Source organism: Artibeus jamaicensis, unplaced genomic scaffold (assembly GCF_021234435.1).
Source record: "Artibeus jamaicensis isolate MK-2021 breed Jamaican fruit bat unplaced genomic scaffold, CSHL_Jam_final scaffold_369, whole genome shotgun sequence".
Taxonomy (NCBI): Eukaryota; Metazoa; Chordata; class Mammalia; order Chiroptera; family Phyllostomidae; genus Artibeus; species Artibeus jamaicensis.
Window position 1 is genome coordinate 11,387,485 of NW_026522042.1, and position 21,804 is coordinate 11,409,288.

General features: G+C 50.0%; 1 protein-coding gene across 3 annotated transcripts in view; it reads right to left on the bottom strand.

Annotated features, from left to right (window-relative positions):
* Window positions 1–21,748, bottom strand: part of SKP2 (S-phase kinase associated protein 2) — a 30,504-nt gene extending 8,756 nt beyond the window's left edge. Inside the window, exons 1-7 of one of the 3 annotated variants that reach the window (XM_053657404.1) lie at window positions 21,521–21,748; window positions 20,749–21,023; window positions 10,769–10,880; window positions 8,749–8,895; window positions 7,389–7,523; window positions 5,674–5,772; window positions 4,112–4,242 (exon numbers count right to left, since the gene is read on the bottom strand). In XM_053657404.1, the coding sequence (XP_053513379.1) occupies window positions 4,112–4,242; window positions 5,674–5,772; window positions 7,389–7,523; window positions 8,749–8,895; window positions 10,769–10,880; window positions 20,749–21,023; window positions 21,521–21,564 (943 nt within the window). In that variant the 5' untranslated portion in view covers window positions 21,565–21,748. Of the gene's footprint in view, window positions 1–4,111; window positions 4,243–5,673; window positions 5,773–7,388; window positions 7,524–8,748; window positions 8,896–9,013; window positions 10,618–10,768; window positions 10,881–20,748; window positions 21,024–21,520 lie in introns of those variants that run through there. The other 2 variants (XM_037129047.2, XM_037129048.2) reach the window with 2 other exon arrangements.
* Between the last annotated feature and the right edge of the window lie 56 nt (window positions 21,749–21,804).

Sequence of the window (21,804 nt, forward strand, 5' to 3'; positions counted from 1 at the left end):
ACATCATATATCGAATCTGTTCCTAAAGAGAGAAGCATGGATTGGCTGCCTCGGGTACAGGCCTTGCCCAAGGCTCATAAGTGCCCAGACAGGAGACAGGGAATCGAACCTACGGCATTTTGGTTACTGGATGACGCTCCAGCCAACTGAGCCACGCTGACCAGAGCCAAAATACTATCGATTTCCTTTTTTTAAAAAAAAGGTTTTATTTACTTATTTTTAGAGAAAGAGGAAGGGAGGGACAAAGAGAGGGAGAGAAACTTTGATGTGAGAGAGAAACATTAATCAGGTGTCCCTCGCAGGCGCCTCAACTGAGGACTGAACCCGCAACCCAGGCCTGTGCCCGGACTGGATATCAAAGCAGCCATCTTTCAGTTTCCAAAACGAAACCGATCAACTGAGCCACACAGGTCAGGGTTCTGACCATCTCTCAGCACCCTGAATGTGACCACTCCATTGATCGCAGCAGCACAACGTGACTTTTAAAGTGTGAGTCGGATCACAGTCCCTGCTGGACACACTCCAGTGGTTTCCTCCCTCACTCAGAGAAAAACCTGAACGAAGCCTTTCCTTGGCTTGCACACCCTCGGGTTTCTCATCTCCTACCACTGCCTTCCTTCCTCCTCATTACACACTGGCTCCCACAGCAAGGGTCTACACTTGCAGTCCTTAGTTCTAGAATGTTCTTCCCTCACTCCCTTTCACATCTATGCAGCTCGCTCCTTCAGGTCTCTGCTCTCCAGTGTCACCTCCACCGAGCACTCCTCACTTTGCCGGTTCCATCTAAAAATAGCCCCTTCCTGCTGCAGCTACCCAGTTACTCAGCTGTATTTCCCCCCTTCCATTTTCATCTTCTTTCATAACGTTCAGTTCTTTGTTGATCGTCTGGCTCCCCCACTAGAAGGTACTCTTGCAAGGATGACTTCATTTGTTGAGTTCAAGGCCACATCGCCCAAGCCTGGAACAGGCTTTGTATGTGCTCAATAAACACTAGTTTAATGAATGACTAAAAAAATGAAGAAAGTGCACAACACAATTTTGAGTGACTCGGCATTGAGCTGGCCAACCAGCCACTGATTAAATCCAGAATCAGATGCTATCTTATTTTGGCACCACCCAGGAAAGAAGGAAACCTTGGGCAATGAGACTGCTTAGTCTCCACCTCCAGCCCTGATTTAAGCCCCGTCCTCCCTTAGTGGTGGTGGCGGGGAGGGGGGTTGGTTAGTGAACCACAGTCGCTGCTGAGATCACTCCCTCACTGCACCACAAACGGGACACCCCTTCACTGTCCCCTTCACTGCACCACAAATGGGACATCCACTTGAGGGGAAGGGACCTGAGAAACCACAGAATCTGATCTGTCATTTTACAGAAAGACAATTTCCATCAAGGTGAAGTACAAAAGCCAGGTCCACCCAGGCCTCCTCCAGCACTTTCCTATTATCCCAAAAAGGGTTGAGGGGCAGTGATAAATAAGGGCGTGGGGGTGGCGATGACAGCCAGTGATTACTGAGTTTTCACTGTGTACCAAGGACTGTTTAGCCCGGCTCAGTGTTTCTAAGAGGGGGATTCCACTGTTACACTTTATCGATCACTAAACAGAGCAATAGGGAAGTTAAGTGACTTAAGGATGCCAGTAAGCGGCAGACCGGGTACTTGAACCCAGGCAATCTGGTACTAGTCTAGGAGCTAAAATAAAGTCTGTACCTTTTATATAGTGGAGCAGTATGCTATTGTTAGGACATTCATTAAAAAATCTGATTTCCACAATATAATTAGGAAAACTGACACTTCAATATTCATAGCCCTGAATGTGCTCAGCAAGCAGAATTTGTTACCTGTTATTGCTGCCAAAACTCAGTAAACATGTTGGCTATTCTTCTTCAGAGGAAACAAAGAGAAAGTATTAAGCCAAACAAAATTAACAAGCAGCTTGTCCACAGCAGAGTTTTTTGAACTTGCACTTGGTTCATTTCAGAAACAATCCCAGTGAAGGGATGGGAAATGCAGATACAAGAAGAAAACGGGAAGAAGCCTGGTCCTGTCCTTTCCTCTCCTCTCCTCTCCTGGGGACAAACGGGGAAGGACCTGCGGTGGGGCTCTAGGTGCACAGGGCACTTGCCGACTGGAGTTTAAACCTCCTGGGAGGCAATTTGACAAGAACTACCCAAAGCTTGAGAACAAAGCTTCACCCTTCACTAAGCAATTCCACTTTTAAGACTGCATCCTTTGAAGTACACTCCATGAGTTGTCTCTGTCCATGACAAAGCTATTTAAAAAGGAAAAAAGTCTGACGACTCCGAACATCCATTACAAGGAGGTCACTGTTATTGAGCCAACACAAATGACCCCATGTTAGTCGGGTGGAGTATCATACGGCCCCTGAAAAGAGGGTTACCTGGAAAAAGAACATATGACCAAATATCCAATACACTGTCCCATTCTAAAAAACTCTCGTCCTGACTATGTGGCTCAGGTGGTTGGGTGTCCTCCTGCAAAGCGAACGTCACCGGTGCGATTCCTGGTCAGGGCATATGCCTGGGTTACAGGTTTGGCCTCGGCTGGGGTGCAACGGATGGATGTTTGTCTCTCATGTCGATGTCTCTTACCCTCTCTTTCTCCCTCCCTGCCCCTCTCTAAAAATAAATAAATAAACAACTCTTCTATGGAAAAATATGTCGGTGAGATTCCTGATGGCTTGTCTTAAAATGTTTATCCATATTTTAAGAATGACTATATACATGCTGTAATCAGATTGAAAAGTGTTGAAAGGGAAAGTAAGTAGAAGAGAGGCATGGTTTGTGCAGGGGAGCGGTGAGAAAGATGTCCCTGCTGCTGTCACAAATCTCTAAGGACAACGTTCCGCTGTCTGAAAACACAGGCACCTGGAAAGGGACTCACGTCCCGGCCACTCAGGAGAGCCCAGCTCTTACTGTTTGCACCCTGATGTATCTTACCAGACCACATACCACGTCCTGGGACAAGAGTTTTCAGATACTGCTTAATCTCTAGACAAATATATTCTGCAAATCTGGGACTCAAATCTTTAAAGTATAATAAGAACTGTAATGACAGAATGCTTAGATGAGCCAACAGCAACATCAAGACACCACGACAGGGTTGAAGCAAGTTAGCTCCGCTGGGTTCGGCACGGCTCACAGCCTGCGGTCGCCAGGTGAAGCTGTTAAAGAAAATCTTGCCGTTTGCAAACACTTACCTCTGCAAATCAAGATTTTGTCTGTATTTAGAAAGCAAACCATAGCTGGAGGTTGAGGCTCATGAAGACTATAACGGTCATGCACTGGCCCTGATTTCAAATGCCTGTGTCCATCCAAACAACCTCCTGTACTCAGACTGAACTCACAAGTGTAAGTTCTAAGTGTGGACTTATGAGCAACTTATAACAGGGTTTTCCAGCCTTGGCACCATCTGGACCAGATTATTCCTTGTGCGTTGTTCTGCTGCTCTGTACACACCTGACTTCTGTTCACTGGATGCCAGGAGCACACCCACAGCCACGACCATCAGAAATGTCTCCAGACCCAGCCAGATGTCCCCTGGCAGGATAAATGACCCCTGGTCGAAACCACTGCTTAATACTAATCAAAGACTGCATTTATCTACTTTTATGTTGGAGTCTGACCTAACAAATCTAGTCAATTAAAAGAATTCTTCTGTTTAAAAAGTAAAGTGTTTGGCCCTGGCCAGGTGGCTTAGTTGGTTGGAGCAGGGTCCCGTACACCAAAAAGGTGGTGGGTTCCATCACTGGTCAGGGTGTGTTTGGGAGGCAAGAAATCGGTATTTCTCTCTCATCAATGTTTCTCTCCCCCTCTCTCAAATCAATCAACATGTCTTCAGGTGAGGATTAAAATAACAAATTAATAAATAAACAGTGTGAAAGTATAAAAGATTTCTGCTTCTAGACTCTGGATTCAAGTCTCGCTGCCAGCTGTTTGCCTTTGCCGAACCCTTCTGATCCGCTGCCGCCTCCCTGGGAAAACGCGAGCAAATGCAGTCACTGGACGGAGAGACGGCTTCGGCAGGGCTGTCCTTGGGGGAGGCCCCCTGGAGCAAGCCACTGCCGTCCGGGGCCCGGCAGCTGCGCTCTTACCCGCTCTCTGGAGGTTCTTCCGGTAGCCACTGAGGTTCAGCTGGGTGACCGTCTCCGACACATGCGCGACAGCCACTTGCACATGCTTTTCAGTGAAGTCAAAGCACCAGGAGAGGTTGAGCTCATCCAGTCTGCACACCAGAGGGGCAACAAGGAAAGCACGGGACCGTCACACGGGATCGAGTCTCCAGGCAGCCCTGCCTCTGGCTGCAAAGCACGTACAGAGCCAGGCACTCCTTACCACTTCATGCACAGAACCTCTGCTCCTCTCAGAAGCCACCTTTGCTCACCCACAAGGGTGCCCCTCTTTCCAGCTTCCCCTTGACATCGTCCCCTGCTCCAGCTGGCTCCAGAAAGTGGCGGGGAGGGGGGGGGAAGGGGGGCAGAAGGGGAGGGGGGATCTGAGCCAAGGCCTGAGTGAATGCTTCCCCCTTGTGGAAACAAAGGGGAGCACACGCCTCCCTTCCTGCCAACTCAAACCTCATTCCAGAACTGGAAGTACAGAAATTCCAGCCTGTTTTCTTTCTCAACCAACAGATTGTTAGAAAACAACTACACGGATTGAACAATCATCTGAGATGTTTTCCACAGTGGCAAACACAAGGCCCAGGGGCTCAATCTGGCCCACCACCTTGTTTTATCTGCCCAATACCACCTTGTTGCTCCCTGGCAGCAGCGCCAAGCTCCCTGCCCCTAGTTAAAAAGTAGTTGCATTTACACAGTCCTAAAATTACATTCAGCCCTTTGAAGGCCACCACCAGGCTGATGGACCCCCGGTGAAAATGAGTTTGACACCCTGGTCCCTAATAACGAAACTGCCTGGTCCTATTTGGATTCTTAGCCACTGAGGCATTCAAAGAAAAGATCCCACCATTAAACTACACACCCCATTCCTGGCATTCCCGAGAAAATGCAGGGCTGATAGTTTATCTCATTGATAACATTCCTATCCAAATGCAATAGACTTTCAACAGATCCTTAAGGAGATAGAGTTGCAATGCAGTGAGACACATGCAGAGGACCAGGGATCTCACACACACACACACACACACACACACACACACACACGGCACTGTGTCCTGTGACCCATGTCCCCTCTCAGCAATCTCTGCACCCTCTGTTCACACCCTGACATTATTAACACAATGTAAATTATGTTTTTAATGGACTCACCCAAATTCATGGTGTAGATTTCAAGTGTACAACATTTATCAAAAACTGTTAAGTTATGTCTACAGATATTAAAGGGGGAAAAACCCTGACTCTCTAGTCAGGTAAAAACAGATTTCTTTCGACCATACTGTTGATAAACATACTACATCTTCACTTTTAAAACAGAAACAAGGAAAAAGGGCTTACTACACAATCATCCTTTGCAAACTCCTTGGATTTGGCTCCTGAGTTCCGACAGAAAGTTTAGAGGGCAAAGGATACACTGCATTATCCAAATCACGAGCTTGGAGTTAGGAATAGCTCAAAAATTTTCCCAGTTCTATTCGGATGTGAGTTTAATTGTACCACTGAAATGACAGTTCTGTAATCAAGTCTCAAATCTTTCCCACCTGGAACAGCTACTCAGCAAAGTCTTCAAGGCAGATTCGGAGAATCCAGAACACCCAGAAAGGTTTAGTCGGACTAAATTTGAGTTCTGTGCAAGATTACTGGGAAAAGAGAAAAACGTCGAAAGAGTAACAGTAAGAGACTCATAGTCGATCAACAAGCATTTGAGGAAAGCAGGCTAGTGAGGCAGGTGAGCACCGACAGGCCTCCAGGTCAGAAGTGAGTTCAGGTTCACGTCTCAGAGGAGATAGGACTCTGGGCAGTGAACGCACAATGCAATACATAGACACTGTATCCATGTCACCCCAGTAAGTTTAATTTAAAAATTAAAATAAAACAAATCAATTCGCATCTCACTGTGCGCACGACACTGAGCAGGATGCTCTCTCTGCCTTGGTTTACTCGTCTGTGAAATGGCAGGATCAGTGCCTTCTTGGTTTGGTTGTTGAAATGAAATGATGTAATAAATATAATTAAAATTAAATGATGCAATGATATAATGTAATAAAGGGTTTAACACAGCACCTGGCACAGAGTAAATGCACAAGAAACATTCTTCAAGGTACCTTTAAAATTTTTTTTTAAAAAAGCAATAGCATACACACATTTCCATTTCACACATAGTTGGAATTAACTTGTAGGCAAACTTCTACTTATAGTTACAGTGTTCTTTCAGTTAAATGTCTCTCAACTTCCCCTCTGTTCTACATTCTCAAATGCCTCATGATAGTGAAACTCAGTGATTAAGTGCAGGAGTCCTGGAATCATCCTTGACAGGTTCAAACCTTGGTTCTGCCACCTACAAACTGTGTGACCTTGGACAAGATGTTCAGCTTGTGCCTCAGATGCCACATCTGTAAAATGGTAACAACACGAACCTATTTTGTCTGACTGCTGTGCACATTAAATGAGACAACCTTTAAAGAATTTAGTACCTGGCACGGAGTAAGTGCTCAGTGAACGTCAGCTGCTATCTTTGTCATTACTATTATTCTACTTTTTACGTCGGGTCTCCTCATTTCCCACCTGGAGGGACACAACCAAGTCCCACCTGATCTCTTCCTCCCGTGTCTGGCTGATCCTCTGAGGTGCTCAGGGAGTTGACTTTCTGATTTCAACTTGGCCATGTTCCTTCCGTTCTCAGCAGCACACCCTTCACCACACTTCCTCTACAGCCTGTGGCAGAGCCCGCACTGCTCCCAGCACCGCGGGGCCCACTGAGATCGGATCCCTGAGGTCCGTACCTGTCCTCCCCCGCACCCGCCTGCCACCCCCTGCCCTGTGCTCCTGCAGTTCGCGCTTCCTTAGCAGTTTAGAGCCACAGGGAGCTTTATCTAGCTCGCAAGCCCGAGTCACTTCCTCTAGGAAGGTGGCCCTCCCTGTGTTTGATTAGGTCTCGCTGTGTATGCTGCCACACAGTCACCGGCAAAATGGACAAACACACTGCACTGTAACCACCCGCTTCTCCCAGCACCGGGCAGGGACCCTGCTTTTATTCAGAGTGAGGCTCTAGCACCTAGCATCAGGCCGTTTATAGCTAGCGGGCGCGCTCAGGTTGCCTAGACGAGTCCCAGAAAGTTTCGGAAGCTGATGCACTGCACTGGCTATTTTCTGAGTCCACCTGGGCAGGGACAGCAGGGAACCCCAGTTATGCTCAGGAAGCGAAACAAACACACATCCGGCTTCCATGACACGCTCCTGGTTGCCACTCACTCACTCGACAATGGGATCCGAAAGCTGTAGGCCTTCCAGACTTAGGTTCTGCAACTTGGAGCACGGGGACAGGATGCTGTGCAGGGTGGACACACCGATGACGGAGTTCGACAGGTCCAGGTGCTGTACACGGAAAGGGCTGGACCCAGGAGAGAAGAGAGGCTCTGCAAGGCGGCCCGTCCGTCAAGGTCAAACCTGCCCCGCCCCCTCCCCAGACAAGCAGCCAATCACCAGCTAGACACTAAATGCGCGTTTCAGGAAGTCCCTATAGTTTCTGCCATAAAACGAACTGCTCCTAGCTAATTCCCATCCTCATTCACTTTAAAACCCCAGAGGATTTTTGCCAAGTCAAGATGTCTCGGCTCGCAGAGTCCCCCTTAGAAATTAATCAGTGGGCATGGTGAGAAGGAGCTGGATGTGTATGACCAGCTCATGCCCGTGATGACTGCTGGTGAGGACAGTGGGGGGCTGGCCGTGGCACGTCACTCAAACAGGGAAGATGACGATGAGCAAGTTGTAAGGAGGGCTGAGTTCATGTCAGATATGCTGACCTCGAGGGGCCTGGAGGAAATCCAGGTCTCGCAGTTCCTGGGTCCCTGGCAATGGGGGTCCGTTTGAAGGAAAGAGTGGAGCTGCAGATGAGGACCGGAGGGTCCCAGCACAGTGTGGGCGCTGGGGACACAGCTCGTCCAGGCCAGTGTGCAGACTGAGAGAGAAGGCAGCTAGGGACAGACCCCGGAGTGACCAAAGGACACTCGACAGAAGGAGGCGAGAGGACGCAGCCACGGCGGAAGGACAGAAAGCAGCCCCCGACCACGGGGAGAGGCAGGGAAGTGCTCCAGTCAGGACACACACTTCGTCCTTCCTTCCGTCTGCAGCTTATTCTTCTGTTCAGTGTCTACTGAGTCTAGCCGAGTGCTGCACGAGGAAGCACTAAGCCCCGTCACAGCACCGAGTGTTACAGCACTCAGCAACAGGGAAACGGTTCCTCCAACTATTCTACAAAGCAAACAAAAAGAGGACACTTCCTCAGGTGGCACACTTGTCACCTGAAGAAGTGTCAGGTGACGGAACCAGAAAGCCAGAGGTCCCCAAGTGGAGACTCCTCACACGCTCTTTGTCTCCTCTGACTCGGGCACTGGGGGGCAGCAGGGTGCACCTCTGAGCTGGTGGGAGTTCATCAGCCACCCTGAGTCAGATGAGTGGGGGGTCTCTGAGCCCCTGGGACCACAGAACAAAGATGCAACTCCCACCCCTACTGTCTGTCACAGGCTGTGTCAGGCTGGGCAAAGGGGGAAAAAGTTTGGATCTGTTTCCACTGCAAGATTTAGAAACAGTTTTCTCCCAGAATTTTTCTTTTTTACCTGAAATGTTCAACTACCGGCTGTTGGTCCACAAATGACCGCGGGCAGCAGAAGGCGACCACCCCTCGAGACAGCAGCCGCCCGATCACGTCTGGGTGCAGGTTTTTCCCTGTGAGGTCCAAGGTCTGCCAGAGGGACTCGTCAAACCTGGAAAAGAGGGGGCTCCGCTCGGTGAGCCGGGGGACCGGACACTGAAGGCCCTCGACACCGCCCCTGACAAGGCGGACGTGGCCACCGAATCCCCGGAAGCAAGTTCTGAAGACACCTTTGTTTCTCAGGTGACGGTGAATCAGCTGTGACAGCTCGCAGGCACCACCGAACATTTCCTGGCTCTATCATGCAGACGCTTGCAGGTTCCTCTCCCCACGGATTTCTAATTTAGGTGGTTCAAGGCTGCCATCAGCAAGGGCGGCATGTGGACTCAGAGACTAACATCCCAGTGCCCGATGCCATTTGGCACCTTTAAAAATGATTGCTCAAATTGCTCAATGGATTCCTGATGAGGTGGATAGGTTCCGATGGCCCTGGTGACCCCACTTGCCACTTCTGTTGAGCATAAGCAGGTTACCATGATGACCCTAAATAACATGCAAATATAACTAAAAGTAGCAAAGTTGGCACCACTTTATTGTAAGATATGCCACCCGGACATCTTCTAGGAAAAAGATGTTACAGTTCAACTCTGTTTGGTAACACCCTTCAAGCTTGAACACACCCACCCACACATGCACAGAAATACACGTACACATATGAACTACCATGAAAGGACAAGGGGAAAATATCACTTAGGTTTTGGACAGTGTTTCTAAAGCAAAAAGGAGGAGCCAGTACTGAACACACAAGGAGGAAGCTTTAACCACCAGATTAATGCAATGCAAGGAATTGAGGAAGGAAACAGGGGCCTAGAAAGGAAGCACAGGCCCAGCACGTGAGGGAACAGAACTGAATGCCTACCAGAACTTTATTCATTTATCACGGCTTTAAGGAAGCAGACCATGGCACGGGCTGTGAAGTAATTCTGCATAAAGAAACCGCCAACATGCTACTTGGCTTCTGTTGTAAGAAGGCAGGACTGCGGTGCCGGGCCCTTAATCTTAATACCCGTCTGCTATTACTTTATGACAACTGAGATAAAGAGCGACAGACTCTGCATGGTGAGGGCAGCTGGCGGAAGAAGAAAATTAAGACGGGGTCACTGGGGTGGGATGAGCGAAACAGTAGATACCTACCAAGGGCGTCTCCCTTCCAGCACGCCCCTGAATGGAAAGGAAGGGGTCCCCCTGTCTCCCAGTGAGAGTCCCTGAAATGTGGAAGGAGAGGGTGGACGGCCAGGGGCTGGGTGGGGATGAGAAGGGAAAGAGATGGAAAAAATGTTCCAACTGAAAAAACTCCTTTCGCCGCTTCTGGCCTGATACCACCTTTCCATACACAGGCTGTCCACGCCTGAAAGGTGTCCCCCAAACCAACAACACACCAGCAGTGGTCGGCTGCCACGTGCTGAACACCCGCAGAGCCAGACACCGCACAGGCGGTGTCCCTGTCCTGCATCTTCACAACCGTCCTGTCCCGAAGGTACCATCATTGCCATTCTGTCGACAGGGGGAAGGGCGGGGACGGGGCTGGGAAGTGTCAAGGGCCTCCCTAGGTCACACAGAGCTGCGGTGGCGGGGGCTGGGTCCACACTCCTAACGCCAGGGCCCCGGGTCCTCGCCCCCTGCACGGAGGACGGGCGGGGCCTCCCGTGTGACGCCCTTCACAGACCAGGGCCTGGTAAAGCGGGTGCTGAACCGAACCAGGGAAAAGAGCTTCTCAGAGGCAGGTGACTTTTCCCTTCCAGGAGCCTTCTCCCGTTCACAGTGGAATAAGACGCTAAGTAGTTAAGAGAAATATGAAGATGCTTACTTTGCTTTCTGCTACTGTATTTTTCTTTGTTTTTAGTTTCACCAGACCCAAATGAATAAATAAGTAACCCCCCCACTCCCTCCTCCCCCATATGCCAAACGGGGTGAGAAATACTTACGCCAGGTGATACCACCTCTTAGACACGCTGGAGACTTTGAGGAGGTCGGGGAGGCAGAGACAGGAGAAGATGCCTAAAAGGAGCTCGTCTGGAAGGGAGTCCCAGGAAACACCTTTGAGGACAGAAAGAAGTGTTTCCCAGTCACCGCTCTTGTGCCGTCGGCTCTACTGACTCTTCGTGCCTGCAAAGGACCCTCACGGTTGGCTGCAGACAGGAACTGAACGCTGATCAAATGGCTCACCCTCACAGTTGCTTTTTGTCCCCCACTGTGCAGGTGCCCTGGACCACGGCCCACATGTCTCAGCAAAGGAGCAGAGGGAAAACCATGAACACTCTTCGCTGCGTGTCCTTTGGCGCAGCCAAGGCTAGACCAGCCACGCCGGGTCCGCACGCCTTGCAGACGTCACACACACGGACTGCAGCGTCTTGGTCCCCCTGGTGGTGGAGGGGCGCTAAGGACTCAGTGGAGCACTGACCGTGTGCGAAAGGGAAATACCTTTCCTCCCTCTTCTTTCAGGTCGACAGAAAGCACCCAGAAGTCAATTTTACCTGAAAGTGTAACATCAAAGGGTGCTCTCCTCTATTAACCAACAGGGTTAATATGCACTGGGCCGGGGTCGTTTTAGGGAAGGTGGCAGACAAGCTATCTCGCCCCACGGCGCGTGCCTCACCGTGGCAGGAAATGGACACTCACACATAAAAGAAGGAAATGACACAACCTGTGAAAATCGACGAGAGCTACGCAGAACTGGGCAGGGTACAGGAGAGGACGGGCGGCCCGGGCTGGGAGCCGAAAGTCCGAACACCGTGGTCAGGGAGGGCCCTACAGCGAAGGCGACCCCTGAGCGGAGACTTGAGCAAAGTAGGGAGTCCCCTTGAAGGTCTGGGTGTGTCCTGGGTGTCAGGGACAGCACATCTGTTGTGACGACAGCAAGGCCGTGCTGCGCAGAAAACCAGTGTGGGGAAGGGGGTAAAAGATGAGGTCACGGGGCTTCCTACATCGTGATGAGGTCCTTGGCTTTGACTCTGAACGTGCTGAAGAGCCCTGCAGGGTTCTGACCATAGGAGTGACAAAGTCTCAACTTAAGTTTATAAAAATCACTCTAACTGCTGTGTTCAGATAAAAATGGAGGGAGAAGGTAGCCTACAGGAAGACCAGTTTTCTTAGTCTCGTAAAAGCAATCTCTAATAGCTGTCTAGCAAGCAGTCGACGCTTACATGTGAGTATACTGATGAGGTGCTGTGACAATGGCCGAGGAGGGGACGTACTAAGAGGGTCAGCACTGTTCAGTCACTGGCCTCCCCACCTTCCCGCTGATCCACTCCAGTTCTACAGCTATTCCTCTCTTCTCTGTGGTGGGTAATTCTGTGTCAACTAGGCAGGATCCATTCGGGGAGGTCCAGACAGCTGGGGAAGCACTAATCTGGGTGTTCTGGGTGTGTCTGTGAGGGTGTTTCAGGATTAGATTAACATCTGAATTGCAGACTTGAGGAAAGCAGACTGCCTTCCCCAGTGTGGGCTGGTCATACCCAATCCAGGGCCTGATTAGAAAAGGCTAATTAAGGGAGAACTGGCTGTCTCGCTGGGGCCTGGGTCTCCTCCTGCCTGCAGACCTGGGACTGGAACCTTCACCTTAGGCTGCCCTGGTTCTCAGGCCCCTGGACTGCAGAGCTCAGGCGGACTTTCGGCCTCCTACCTCCTAACTGTGTGAGATAGTACCTTATGCTAAATCCCCGCCTGTCTCCTGCTTGTTCCATGTCTCCGGAGAAGCCTAATGTAACCCCAGACCCAGCGAAGAGGTGAGAGTATATCTGAACAAGTACAGCGACAGCCCCAGGCTCTGCAAGGACAGAGGGAGAGGGGGACCTGCAGGGCAGGTGCTGCTGGGAAGTCTTCTCCATCTTTCCCTCAATTAGAACCTTCATCGGTGGCCCCTAATATTTAGCCTAAAGTCTATACCGAATAGCATGAAGTTCAAAGCTTTCATGTCAGGGCCCAACACATTTTTCCAGGTTCATTATCTAGAAAGATGAGCCAGCCATTTAGAGTCCTTCTGTGATTCTCAGAGGGGTCATCCTGTGTTACACCTCCTGTCTCTACAGGTGGTGCCCACCCCTGGCTGCCACTGACTTAAAACCAACTTGCTGTGAAAGCCCCACTGAGGCCTCCAGGCAGCGTCAAAAACAGGCCACTTGCCTACAACTGGTTCTTTCTTTACTCATCTCTCTAGTCCCTCACTAGACCACAAGTTCTTCAGAACGAGAACTCATTGAAAAAAAAAAAGTTCTCCGTATTTCTAAGAACAAGCACAGTGTTTGAAACATTCACCCATTCATACATTTACTAAATATGTACGACATTTTGGGGTCTGTTCGGGGATAGAAAGATGAACAAGGCCCGGCCTGCTCCGAGTTTGAGACACACAGACGAGGGAGGAAATTTCAGTGAAGCATCACGACAGGCTGCAGTGGGTGAGGGTTCAGTGCTGTGCAGCATATGAGCCTGCAGCAGTGGTCAGGGAAGCCTTCCTGGAGGAGGGGGCTTTTATTGAAGAATGAGTAGGAGGTGTGCAGTTGCTCAATTAATGCCTGCTCCCCTCTCTCTCTCTCTTGAGCACAAAATTAAAGACTCTCGGTCCTAGGGGGCAAGGGATGAAGGCAGATCATCAATGCTGACCCCTGACCGCATTCTGGGGAGGCAGCTGGAGACTGCACTGTACGGCAGCCACCCCGTCACTGCCACAAAGCTCCAAGGACAAAGCAGGCTTCTGCTCTGTTCCCCTAACCGGAAAAAAGTTGACGGACCGGTTTTTCTCAAGTTTTTCTTCCATTAATGCTTCCAAACTTCCGGACCCTGCTGTTTCTTATACCCGTACATCAGATGCTAGCATTCGATTTGGCACAAAATTACACACTTAGTTGTTTCTGATCTAATGCTGAGATCTTACTGTGATCTGCAGACCACCCTGGCACCAGGTGCCTGACCCCTGCCCTGCCGCTGGTGTGAGAGCTACCACACCGAGGCGGAAGCCTGCACAGGAATTCAGCTGCGCTGCTGCCAGACTGTGAACCCTGGGCAGGTTACTTAATCCCTCTGGGCTCCGTTTTTCCACCTGTAGGGATGGGGGCGGAGAGACCATCTTGCAAAGCTGTTCACTGTGAAGACTAAGATACGGGGACACTGAGCAGCAGAGCCTAACTCCTGTCTCTCTCCCGTCTCCATGGCTTTCCTTTCCCCGTCACACCTGCACACTTCCTTCTTTTCAGTGCTGCTCCAAATTTTCACTCTGAGATGAAAAGGGAGGCATGGGGTGGTTTACCAAGACCCCCAAACCACCCTCTAAGTTTGGGGTCCCCAGAAGCAGGTCCTGAGGATCTGAATTCAAGTAGTTTATTTGGGACATGACCTCGGGAAGCCCCGGAAGGAGTGGAGGGAGGTGTGGAAGGGAAGGAGGTCAACTCGGGGTGTGTGAATGTTACTGCGATGGGCACCTGGGGTTCAAATCTGCTGGGGCCCACAGGAGACCACTCCAGAGCTGGCCTGGCTGAGGGCAGGTTAGTCACTGACTGGGGGCTTCTAGGAGTGATGCAGGAATGTGAAGCCCCCCCCCCCAGCATGTTGCGCAGGGCAAGGCCTCAGAGTCACACATGTGCGTGCAAAAAAGAGCTTCGGGAATGGCCGGCTCCAAGGGGTTGGGGGTGGGGCACTGAGGTCTCCACTGAAGATGGGGGTGGGGGAAAATGAGAGCAGCTCACTGTGAAGTTCAGGGAAGGAGAAATGAATAAACTAGGTACTTCCTATTTTGTTGGGAAGACATAAGAAGTCAGGGACACTATAAAGAGAGTTCATTAAAACGCAAGGAGGAAAATTTGGCCAAGCAATGAATGCAGAGGTTTGCAGGAAAGAGCAAAGGTGGGCCATGAAGCCACGCAGGTAAGAGCTGGCTAGAAGTAGGAGGGCTTTGCGCGGCCACTTCCGTCTGCACTGCCCAGGTCCCTCTCCTTCCAGCCCCAGCTTAAGCGGCGCTTCCTCAGAGCAGCACTCCCAGCTCCCCACCACCACAGCCCCGTGCCCAGATTTGCACACCCAGCGCCCAGCACAATGCTTGGCACATTATAGGCATTCGCTAAACCTTTGCTAAATGCGTTATTCCTTCTACTCTGCCCTCATGCAAAATGCGAATGAGCTAAATCCGTACCCTCTGCTGACCAGTTCCTACTGCTACAGACCAGTGCCTAGGACAGAGCCTGGCAATGCAGGTCGGAACGCACTCTCCACTGCTATTTCCCGAAGGAATGACTAAGAGCCAAGAGCAGACTACTGGCTGCTGACAAACAACACTGTTGGCCTATTAAAACCGGTTTCCTCATTGGTAGAAGGACAAGGCTGGCCTATGGTTCCACTTCGAGAAACATTCCTGGGCACCTAATTAATGCTCTAGTGCTGGGAGCTGGGTGTAAGGCACCGACCGTCCCCGCCCGATGGCCTCATTGGGAGATGAACGAATAAACAAACACGTCACCTAACATTGAAAACTGCCGTTTCCGGAGAGCCCTAAAAGTCAGCCTCACATCTGTATCAAAGCGCAGACTCTAGCCTTTGTGGCAACCCCGTGTGCTGAGTGGCATTAACACGTCCTATAGAGGAGGAAACCTGTCTCGGCGAGGCTAACGAGCCTCGCCAAGGCGCCAGCAACCATTAGGTGGCAGAGCCAGAGGCAGAATGTGGTTCTGTCTGTACCAAACCCCACGCCGCAAAGAGGAGGCCTAGAGCCAAAAGAGGTGGGTGTGGGAAGGCCGGCCAGGTGGCGCAGGGCACTGCAGGTGGGGACACAGTGCCTGCAAAGGACCCGTGTGGCACTGTCGGCGTTCGGAGGGATGAGGCCGAAGAGAACTCAGGGCACAGAAATGTCCTCTGTGAGAACACGAGCAGCTTTGGAGGTGGGGGACAGGGCCTCAAAGGCGCAACGATGACAAGAAGGACAAAGTCGCCCAGCTAGCTGGTGGCACAGTGGGAACTCAAACCCGGCTGCGATCCCAGCTCACGCCCCCTTTCTATGCTAGGATGAGCTCCGATTTGTGCTCTCCCCGTTCTCAGTACTTGTTGTTCCACAAGCGTAGGAGAGGAGGGAATTAAACCTGACTTTCTATGGGGAAGAAAGACACCAACCAGGGCTGGGAGGGACAGGCGGAGGCGAGAGGGTATAAAATGAAGATGCTGAAAAACTATCAAGGGCATGGCTACCAGGTGGAAGGAGCAATGGCCGGGAAAATGCACCAGTCGCCAAGCACCCAGGGTTGACCACGGGATGACTGTGATTCTCAGGCCCGGGGGCGGTCTTCCAACCTGAACCTGGCTGCTGTCCAAGCAGATGGGGCAGCGTCTGTCTTCATAGAGCTGCTCTAGTGGCTGGTATCCAGGCCTGTGATATGCTTAACCTAATTTTACTTGCCATATTTAGTTCTCAAAACATCAGCCATCTGTTTCCTGGATTCCTGACTATGCCGAGGCCCGGTCTGTTTGCCCAGAGCAGATGAGAAAGTCCAGAACAGGTCTTTCCTTTGCTGGCCCCCTCTACCCGCCAGGGCTGCACGGCAGCCTTGCACGGAAAGGGAAGTAATTACTCAGCCCAAGGCCCGAAGTGTTCAATGACGTGGAAGCAGTAGACCAGGTTTATGAACCTGCTAGTTAGTCATGACCCGCGGTCACCGCCATTTCCATCTATTCCTGATGGACAAACCCAGCTGCCCACACCTGTGGACGCATTGCTGCCCATGCCTCTCAAGCTCTGGACAGAGCGACTCACTGAAGAGTTTTCTATGTGTTAGATCTTGGCAGGATAAGAAGCTCCTCTCACTTGGCACCTTTCTTTCTTGGAATATCACCCATACCCAAAGTCAACTTAAAGTACTGAAGTCATCTTAATAATAAACAAAACTGTGCCTCTTAAAATTGTGCCTCTCTTTCAGCAGAGATCAGTTTTACCTTAAGGAGAAGCAGGCCCCACTGTTCAGATCTACAGTGTGTGTGTGTGTATGTGTACATTTTAAGGGTGGGGGCTCACCTCATGTTTGCTTTTGCTTGCTCGTTTTAACTAGTAATAACCCATGCTTCCTTTTGGGGGCGCTACAGACAGATTCTGTCCTCTGCGATGAGCTTTCCTTCCTCCTCCCACAAATCACAAAAAGAATACACTGGACTGAGCTTGCTCTGTTTTTTGTTTTCAGGGTTTTGGGGTGGGGAGGGGAGTAGTTAGGCAACACTGAAGAAAAGCAACACAAAACTGGGGGTCTTCAATGATCCCCTCTGCCCCACAATCCTAGATTTCTGTGGGACTTGTTCACCTCTGGAGTGGAGGAAGACCAACAAACCATGAAGACTGGGACTGGAGAATAAGGTACAGAACACAAGCTCTGTGAGAGCCAGGTCTTTGGCCTGCTCTGTTCACTGCTATATTCTTAATCTCCAGAGTGATGCTCAGTAAGTCTTTGCTGAATGAATGAATGAATGGAAGCTACAGAGCAAGGAAAGTACATGGGAAGGTCCCATCAAGGCTCTAACAGCTGAGTTTTGAGAGCTGCAGGCTGAGATTCATTGGTGAGTTATGAAATCGGTCCAATTGACCAGCGCTGTTTCTGAAAGAATGGAATGGACCAGGATAGGACATGCCTCAGTAAGGAGGATTCGGTTCTGTGAAATTTCTGTTTCAGAGACACACCCAGGATTGCAATGTAAAATATATTTCTTATTGGGGAAAAAAAAAAAGAAGAAGAAGAACTATGTTTGCCTGGGGCTACTAAAGCAGATTCCCAAATTCAAGGCGGGACTTCTTGAGTCCTATCTAAGGAATTTTGCACTTTGACCGAATTCCCTTGGGGATATCAGTATACTCTAAACTTTGGAGTCTCCAGTCTGGGAACCAGTGTAGGGTCTGGAATTTCAAGCAGTTTAATAGCCAGGAAAGAGCTGATGAACAAATCACTTCGACCTTGTTCTCATGGCCATCCTCTATTGAGAAGGGGAAGCGGGGACGATGGGACCAGGACAGGCACTCGGTGCCCACAAATACGACACAGCCGTCCCCTGTCTGCCTATTAACGACCTCCCAACTGGCCATTTCTCCCCAGCCCCTTCCACACGCTCACCCCGAGGGCCAATCACACCTGTCCTGGTTCAGGGTGGTCACACAGTTTCTATCTTCCAAAGCAGGCAGATAAAGAGGATTCAGTTGCCAGCTGTGAGCCTGGCATAGGGCCTATAGGGAGAGACTGCAGAGTGAAGACCCAAGAAAAATTCCCAGTCCAGGGCCCCTGTCATCAGATCTCTACGTAAAGCAGGTGTGGCCTGGGCTGCCCTGGCCCTGGCAGAGCTGCTGGCCACCTGTCCTGACAACAGCACACAAAACTCCCTGGAATGCAGATCCGGTACCCTGGCGGCCCAGGCCTCCCCCGGAGGCCCACTGTGGATCCTCCACACCAGCTGCCCTCCTCCCCCATCTCTGACTTCCCTCTCCGCCCAGCCCCCGCACCAACGAACCAGTCTATCCTGTGTGCTGGGTCGCAGATGGGCAATGCGTACTCTTCCTTCCTTCCCTGCCTCTCCCTTCTCACTTCAGACCTACACCCGGGGTCAGATCTAACGATCAGTCCTTCTCTGGCCTCCTACACATCGGGCGGCTCGCTGCCATCTTCTGCTGTGAGCTCCTCTCATTGTGTCTTGTCTTTGCTCCTCAGCTTGACTTTTAACTGCCTAGAAGCCAGCAACCGTCCCTTAATCTTGTTCAGTTTCCGGAGGGCCTTGCTTGGAACATGTCTTTAATTTACGCCTGTGTGTGAATGTGGAAGCGCACGCCGCGGTGACTCTGTGTTAAATGCCATCGGCGGGGCTTCTGTAGCACGAAGCTTCTTTCACTGATTTGGGGGGTCGGGCACCAAAGGCCAGTGCTGCATTCCACACACTGCACAGAGCAGTGCCGTTCAGTTCTGAAGGAGAAAAACCCCCGCCACTAACAGGGTCAGACTAACAGTATTAAGGACAAAGAAGAAGGGAAGCAGCCGCCCGAATGGATATCAGAAATGTCACTGATCAAGTTAATTGGGTTGACTCACTACTGAGTGTCATGTGCAGGGCGCACGCTAATAGTTTCACGGGCATTCTTCAATGTAATCTCTTTTTAAAAAGATTCATTTATTTTTACAGAGAGGAAGGAAGGCCGAACAAGAGAGAGAGACACATCAATCAGTTGCCTCTCACACTGGGGACCTGGCCCACAACCCAGGCATGTGCCCTGACTGGGAATCGAACCAGCGACCTTTCAGTTTGATGGATCATGCCCAACCCACTGAACCACGCCTGTCAGGGCTCATTTAATCTCCACAGCAACCTATGAAGTGGATATTATTTGCCCATTTCACAAAGAAACGAAGGCACAGGGAGCCAAAAAACTAGTAAACAGCAAGACAGAGATTCGAACCCATATTTGCCTGACTTCACCATACTCCTATACTGCCTTTCTAATTCAACTCCTGATGTAGATTCCAGACCATCACTTAAAGATTCTTTCCTAAAAAAAGTTTCAAAAGCCAAAAACCCCCCAGATTTTTAAAAAAAGAAAACAAGCAAGTAAGCACCTCTAGCCTGATCTACTCTCCCCTTGCCCATTCTACTCTTATAACATGGCTTTCTTGTTGTTCCTTCAACAAAGTTGACATGCTTCTGCCCCAGGGTCTTTGCACTGGTTGCTCCCTCTGCTTAAGGCTCTCTTCTTCAGGATGTTTGCATGGTGCATTCCTTTCCCTCTTTTATGCCTTTCCTTAAAGCTCACTGTCCAAGTGAGGCTTTCCATCAGTACTGTTTAAAATTTTCATCCATCTTCCCACTCCAGGATTTCCAATCCCTCTTGGCTTGCACAAAGTTTGTTGTTAGCTGTAGCACTTTGCACATTTTCACATACTGCATACTCTATTTATTTTGTTTATTGTGTCCCCTCTCTAGCAGAAATGTTTCTGTTTTGCTCATTGCTGTTTCCCCAGCACCTAGAACAATGTCAAGCACATAGTATGTGCTTGGCAAATACTCGCTGAAGTAATATCTCAAGTGACTTACTAGCAAGAAAAACTGACGAACCCAGGTCAATGCCCTACGTTTACCCTATGGCTTCGAGTTCTCTTGTGGTTCTGACCCACTCTGGGAGGCATCTATTCACCTGCTTGAGAATAGGAATGGAAAGCTATTAAAAAGGTAATGATATGGTGAGTTCTACATTTCAATCAGTCCCTTCTAGCTCAGGGGGATAGGTCTGGGGAGGATAAGGCTGGAATGATGAGTCCATTCCAGCATCTGGTAAGAGATGATGAGAGCTTGAAAAATATTTAGGAGACAGGAAAAAATGACTCAGTCATTGGTTGGATGTTAGGGAATGGTGGGAATATGACTGACCTTCAGGTTATTGGGTTGGGCAACTGAACAGATAATCCTAGCAGTAATGGAGACTGAGTATAACGGAAGAATCCCATTTGGGAGTGGACCTGGTTAACTCTCCTCCACTTAAAGCTGATTATCCACTTCGGCAGTCCTTCGACTAATGTGATTACGATCCCGGCAAAAAGCTCAACCAGGGGAGTAAAACAGCAGAATATAAACAAAGAGTCCTATAAGATCATCACTTGTGTTCCCATTCATCAGTGGCATTGAGCTGACTTTTGAGCAGGCAGATTCATCTTCTAAGCAAAAAAGGCAGGAATGCCTTCTCATGGGTTGAAATTTCACATGGGTTAAAAATCAATTGTGCACTAGGAGATATATACCTACCAAGATGCTGATAAACTTCACTGACAATGAGTTGTTCCATTTCTTTCGAAAATAACTTCAGGATTTGGCGTTTTTTAAGGGGCCCCACCCCTAAAGATCCACAAAGGTTTGCCAACAAAATAGTTCAACCCAGCTCTTGGTGACTGACAGTTTTACCCTCATACCTTACCTGGAAAGCTCTCTCGATTTAACTTGGGTCTGCGGATGATCACAAAGTCCTTGTCATTCCCTTTGCTCTTCAGCCGTTTTCGTGGGGGGCTGCTCTGCGGAAGGCCCAGGTTTGAGAGCAGTTCCTGGGGAATGTTTTCACTGTCCACCTCCTCCTTCTCTAGGGCAGAGACCCCCATTCCTGAGAGCAGTTCAGAAGTCTTGCTAGAATCCCATCCCCAAGTGAAGCTGGTGGTAACGTTGCTAGTCTGGTCCGGTATCTCCTGGAGGTGTTTCCTGCAAAAATGCACAATAGCCCCTTTCCTTTGAGGAACACACCCATAGATAATTGGTAGGCCTAAAGGAAACTGCAAGTTATGCAATGTAGAAAACTTTCACAGCAGCTAACAGAACTGCATTTTTTACATGCCTGCCGCGAGTTCCCAAGAATGAAAGGGAAAATAACCGAACAAATCCAAAGGCTTATTGATTTACGGTGCTGATTATGCAGAAGGCCTCAAGGATTTCTTAAGGTGGAGGGAACAGACAAGGAAAGACTTAGAGAAAGCACACAGCGATTCCCAACAGTAGCAGGAAAGCCCACTACAGAAAGATAAAACCACATTCTGATTACCGAACTAAAGCATCCATCCATCCACACTTTCCCAAAAAGGGGCTAAGAAACCATTCACATTACAGCATTAGCAACAATTTTAGCAAGTAGCAATATTTGTGGCCTAAATGAATTAAGACGGTCCATTCATCTTTTCTGCCCCTTTTTGTAATCGGTTTACCGGTGCATGGCGTCCAGTGATTCTGGGATTTTAAATGCGTGCATTAATTGCAGAGTTGCCCGCCAGCCAGATTCCCGCTTTGGCGCGCAGCGGTCCAAGGGTGTGAGGCTCAGGCCCCCAGCAACCAGCCCCGCCAACTCCAGCAACGTTCCATCCCAACCGCGCGCGCGGGGCTCTTCTACTTGATCTCCGCGGCTGCCGCCTGCGGCCCCGCTACTTGCTGGGAAATGTAGTTTCCGCCCTGCCTCGTAGTTCGCGTGGCTCTCTACTACTTCCTTTCCTGG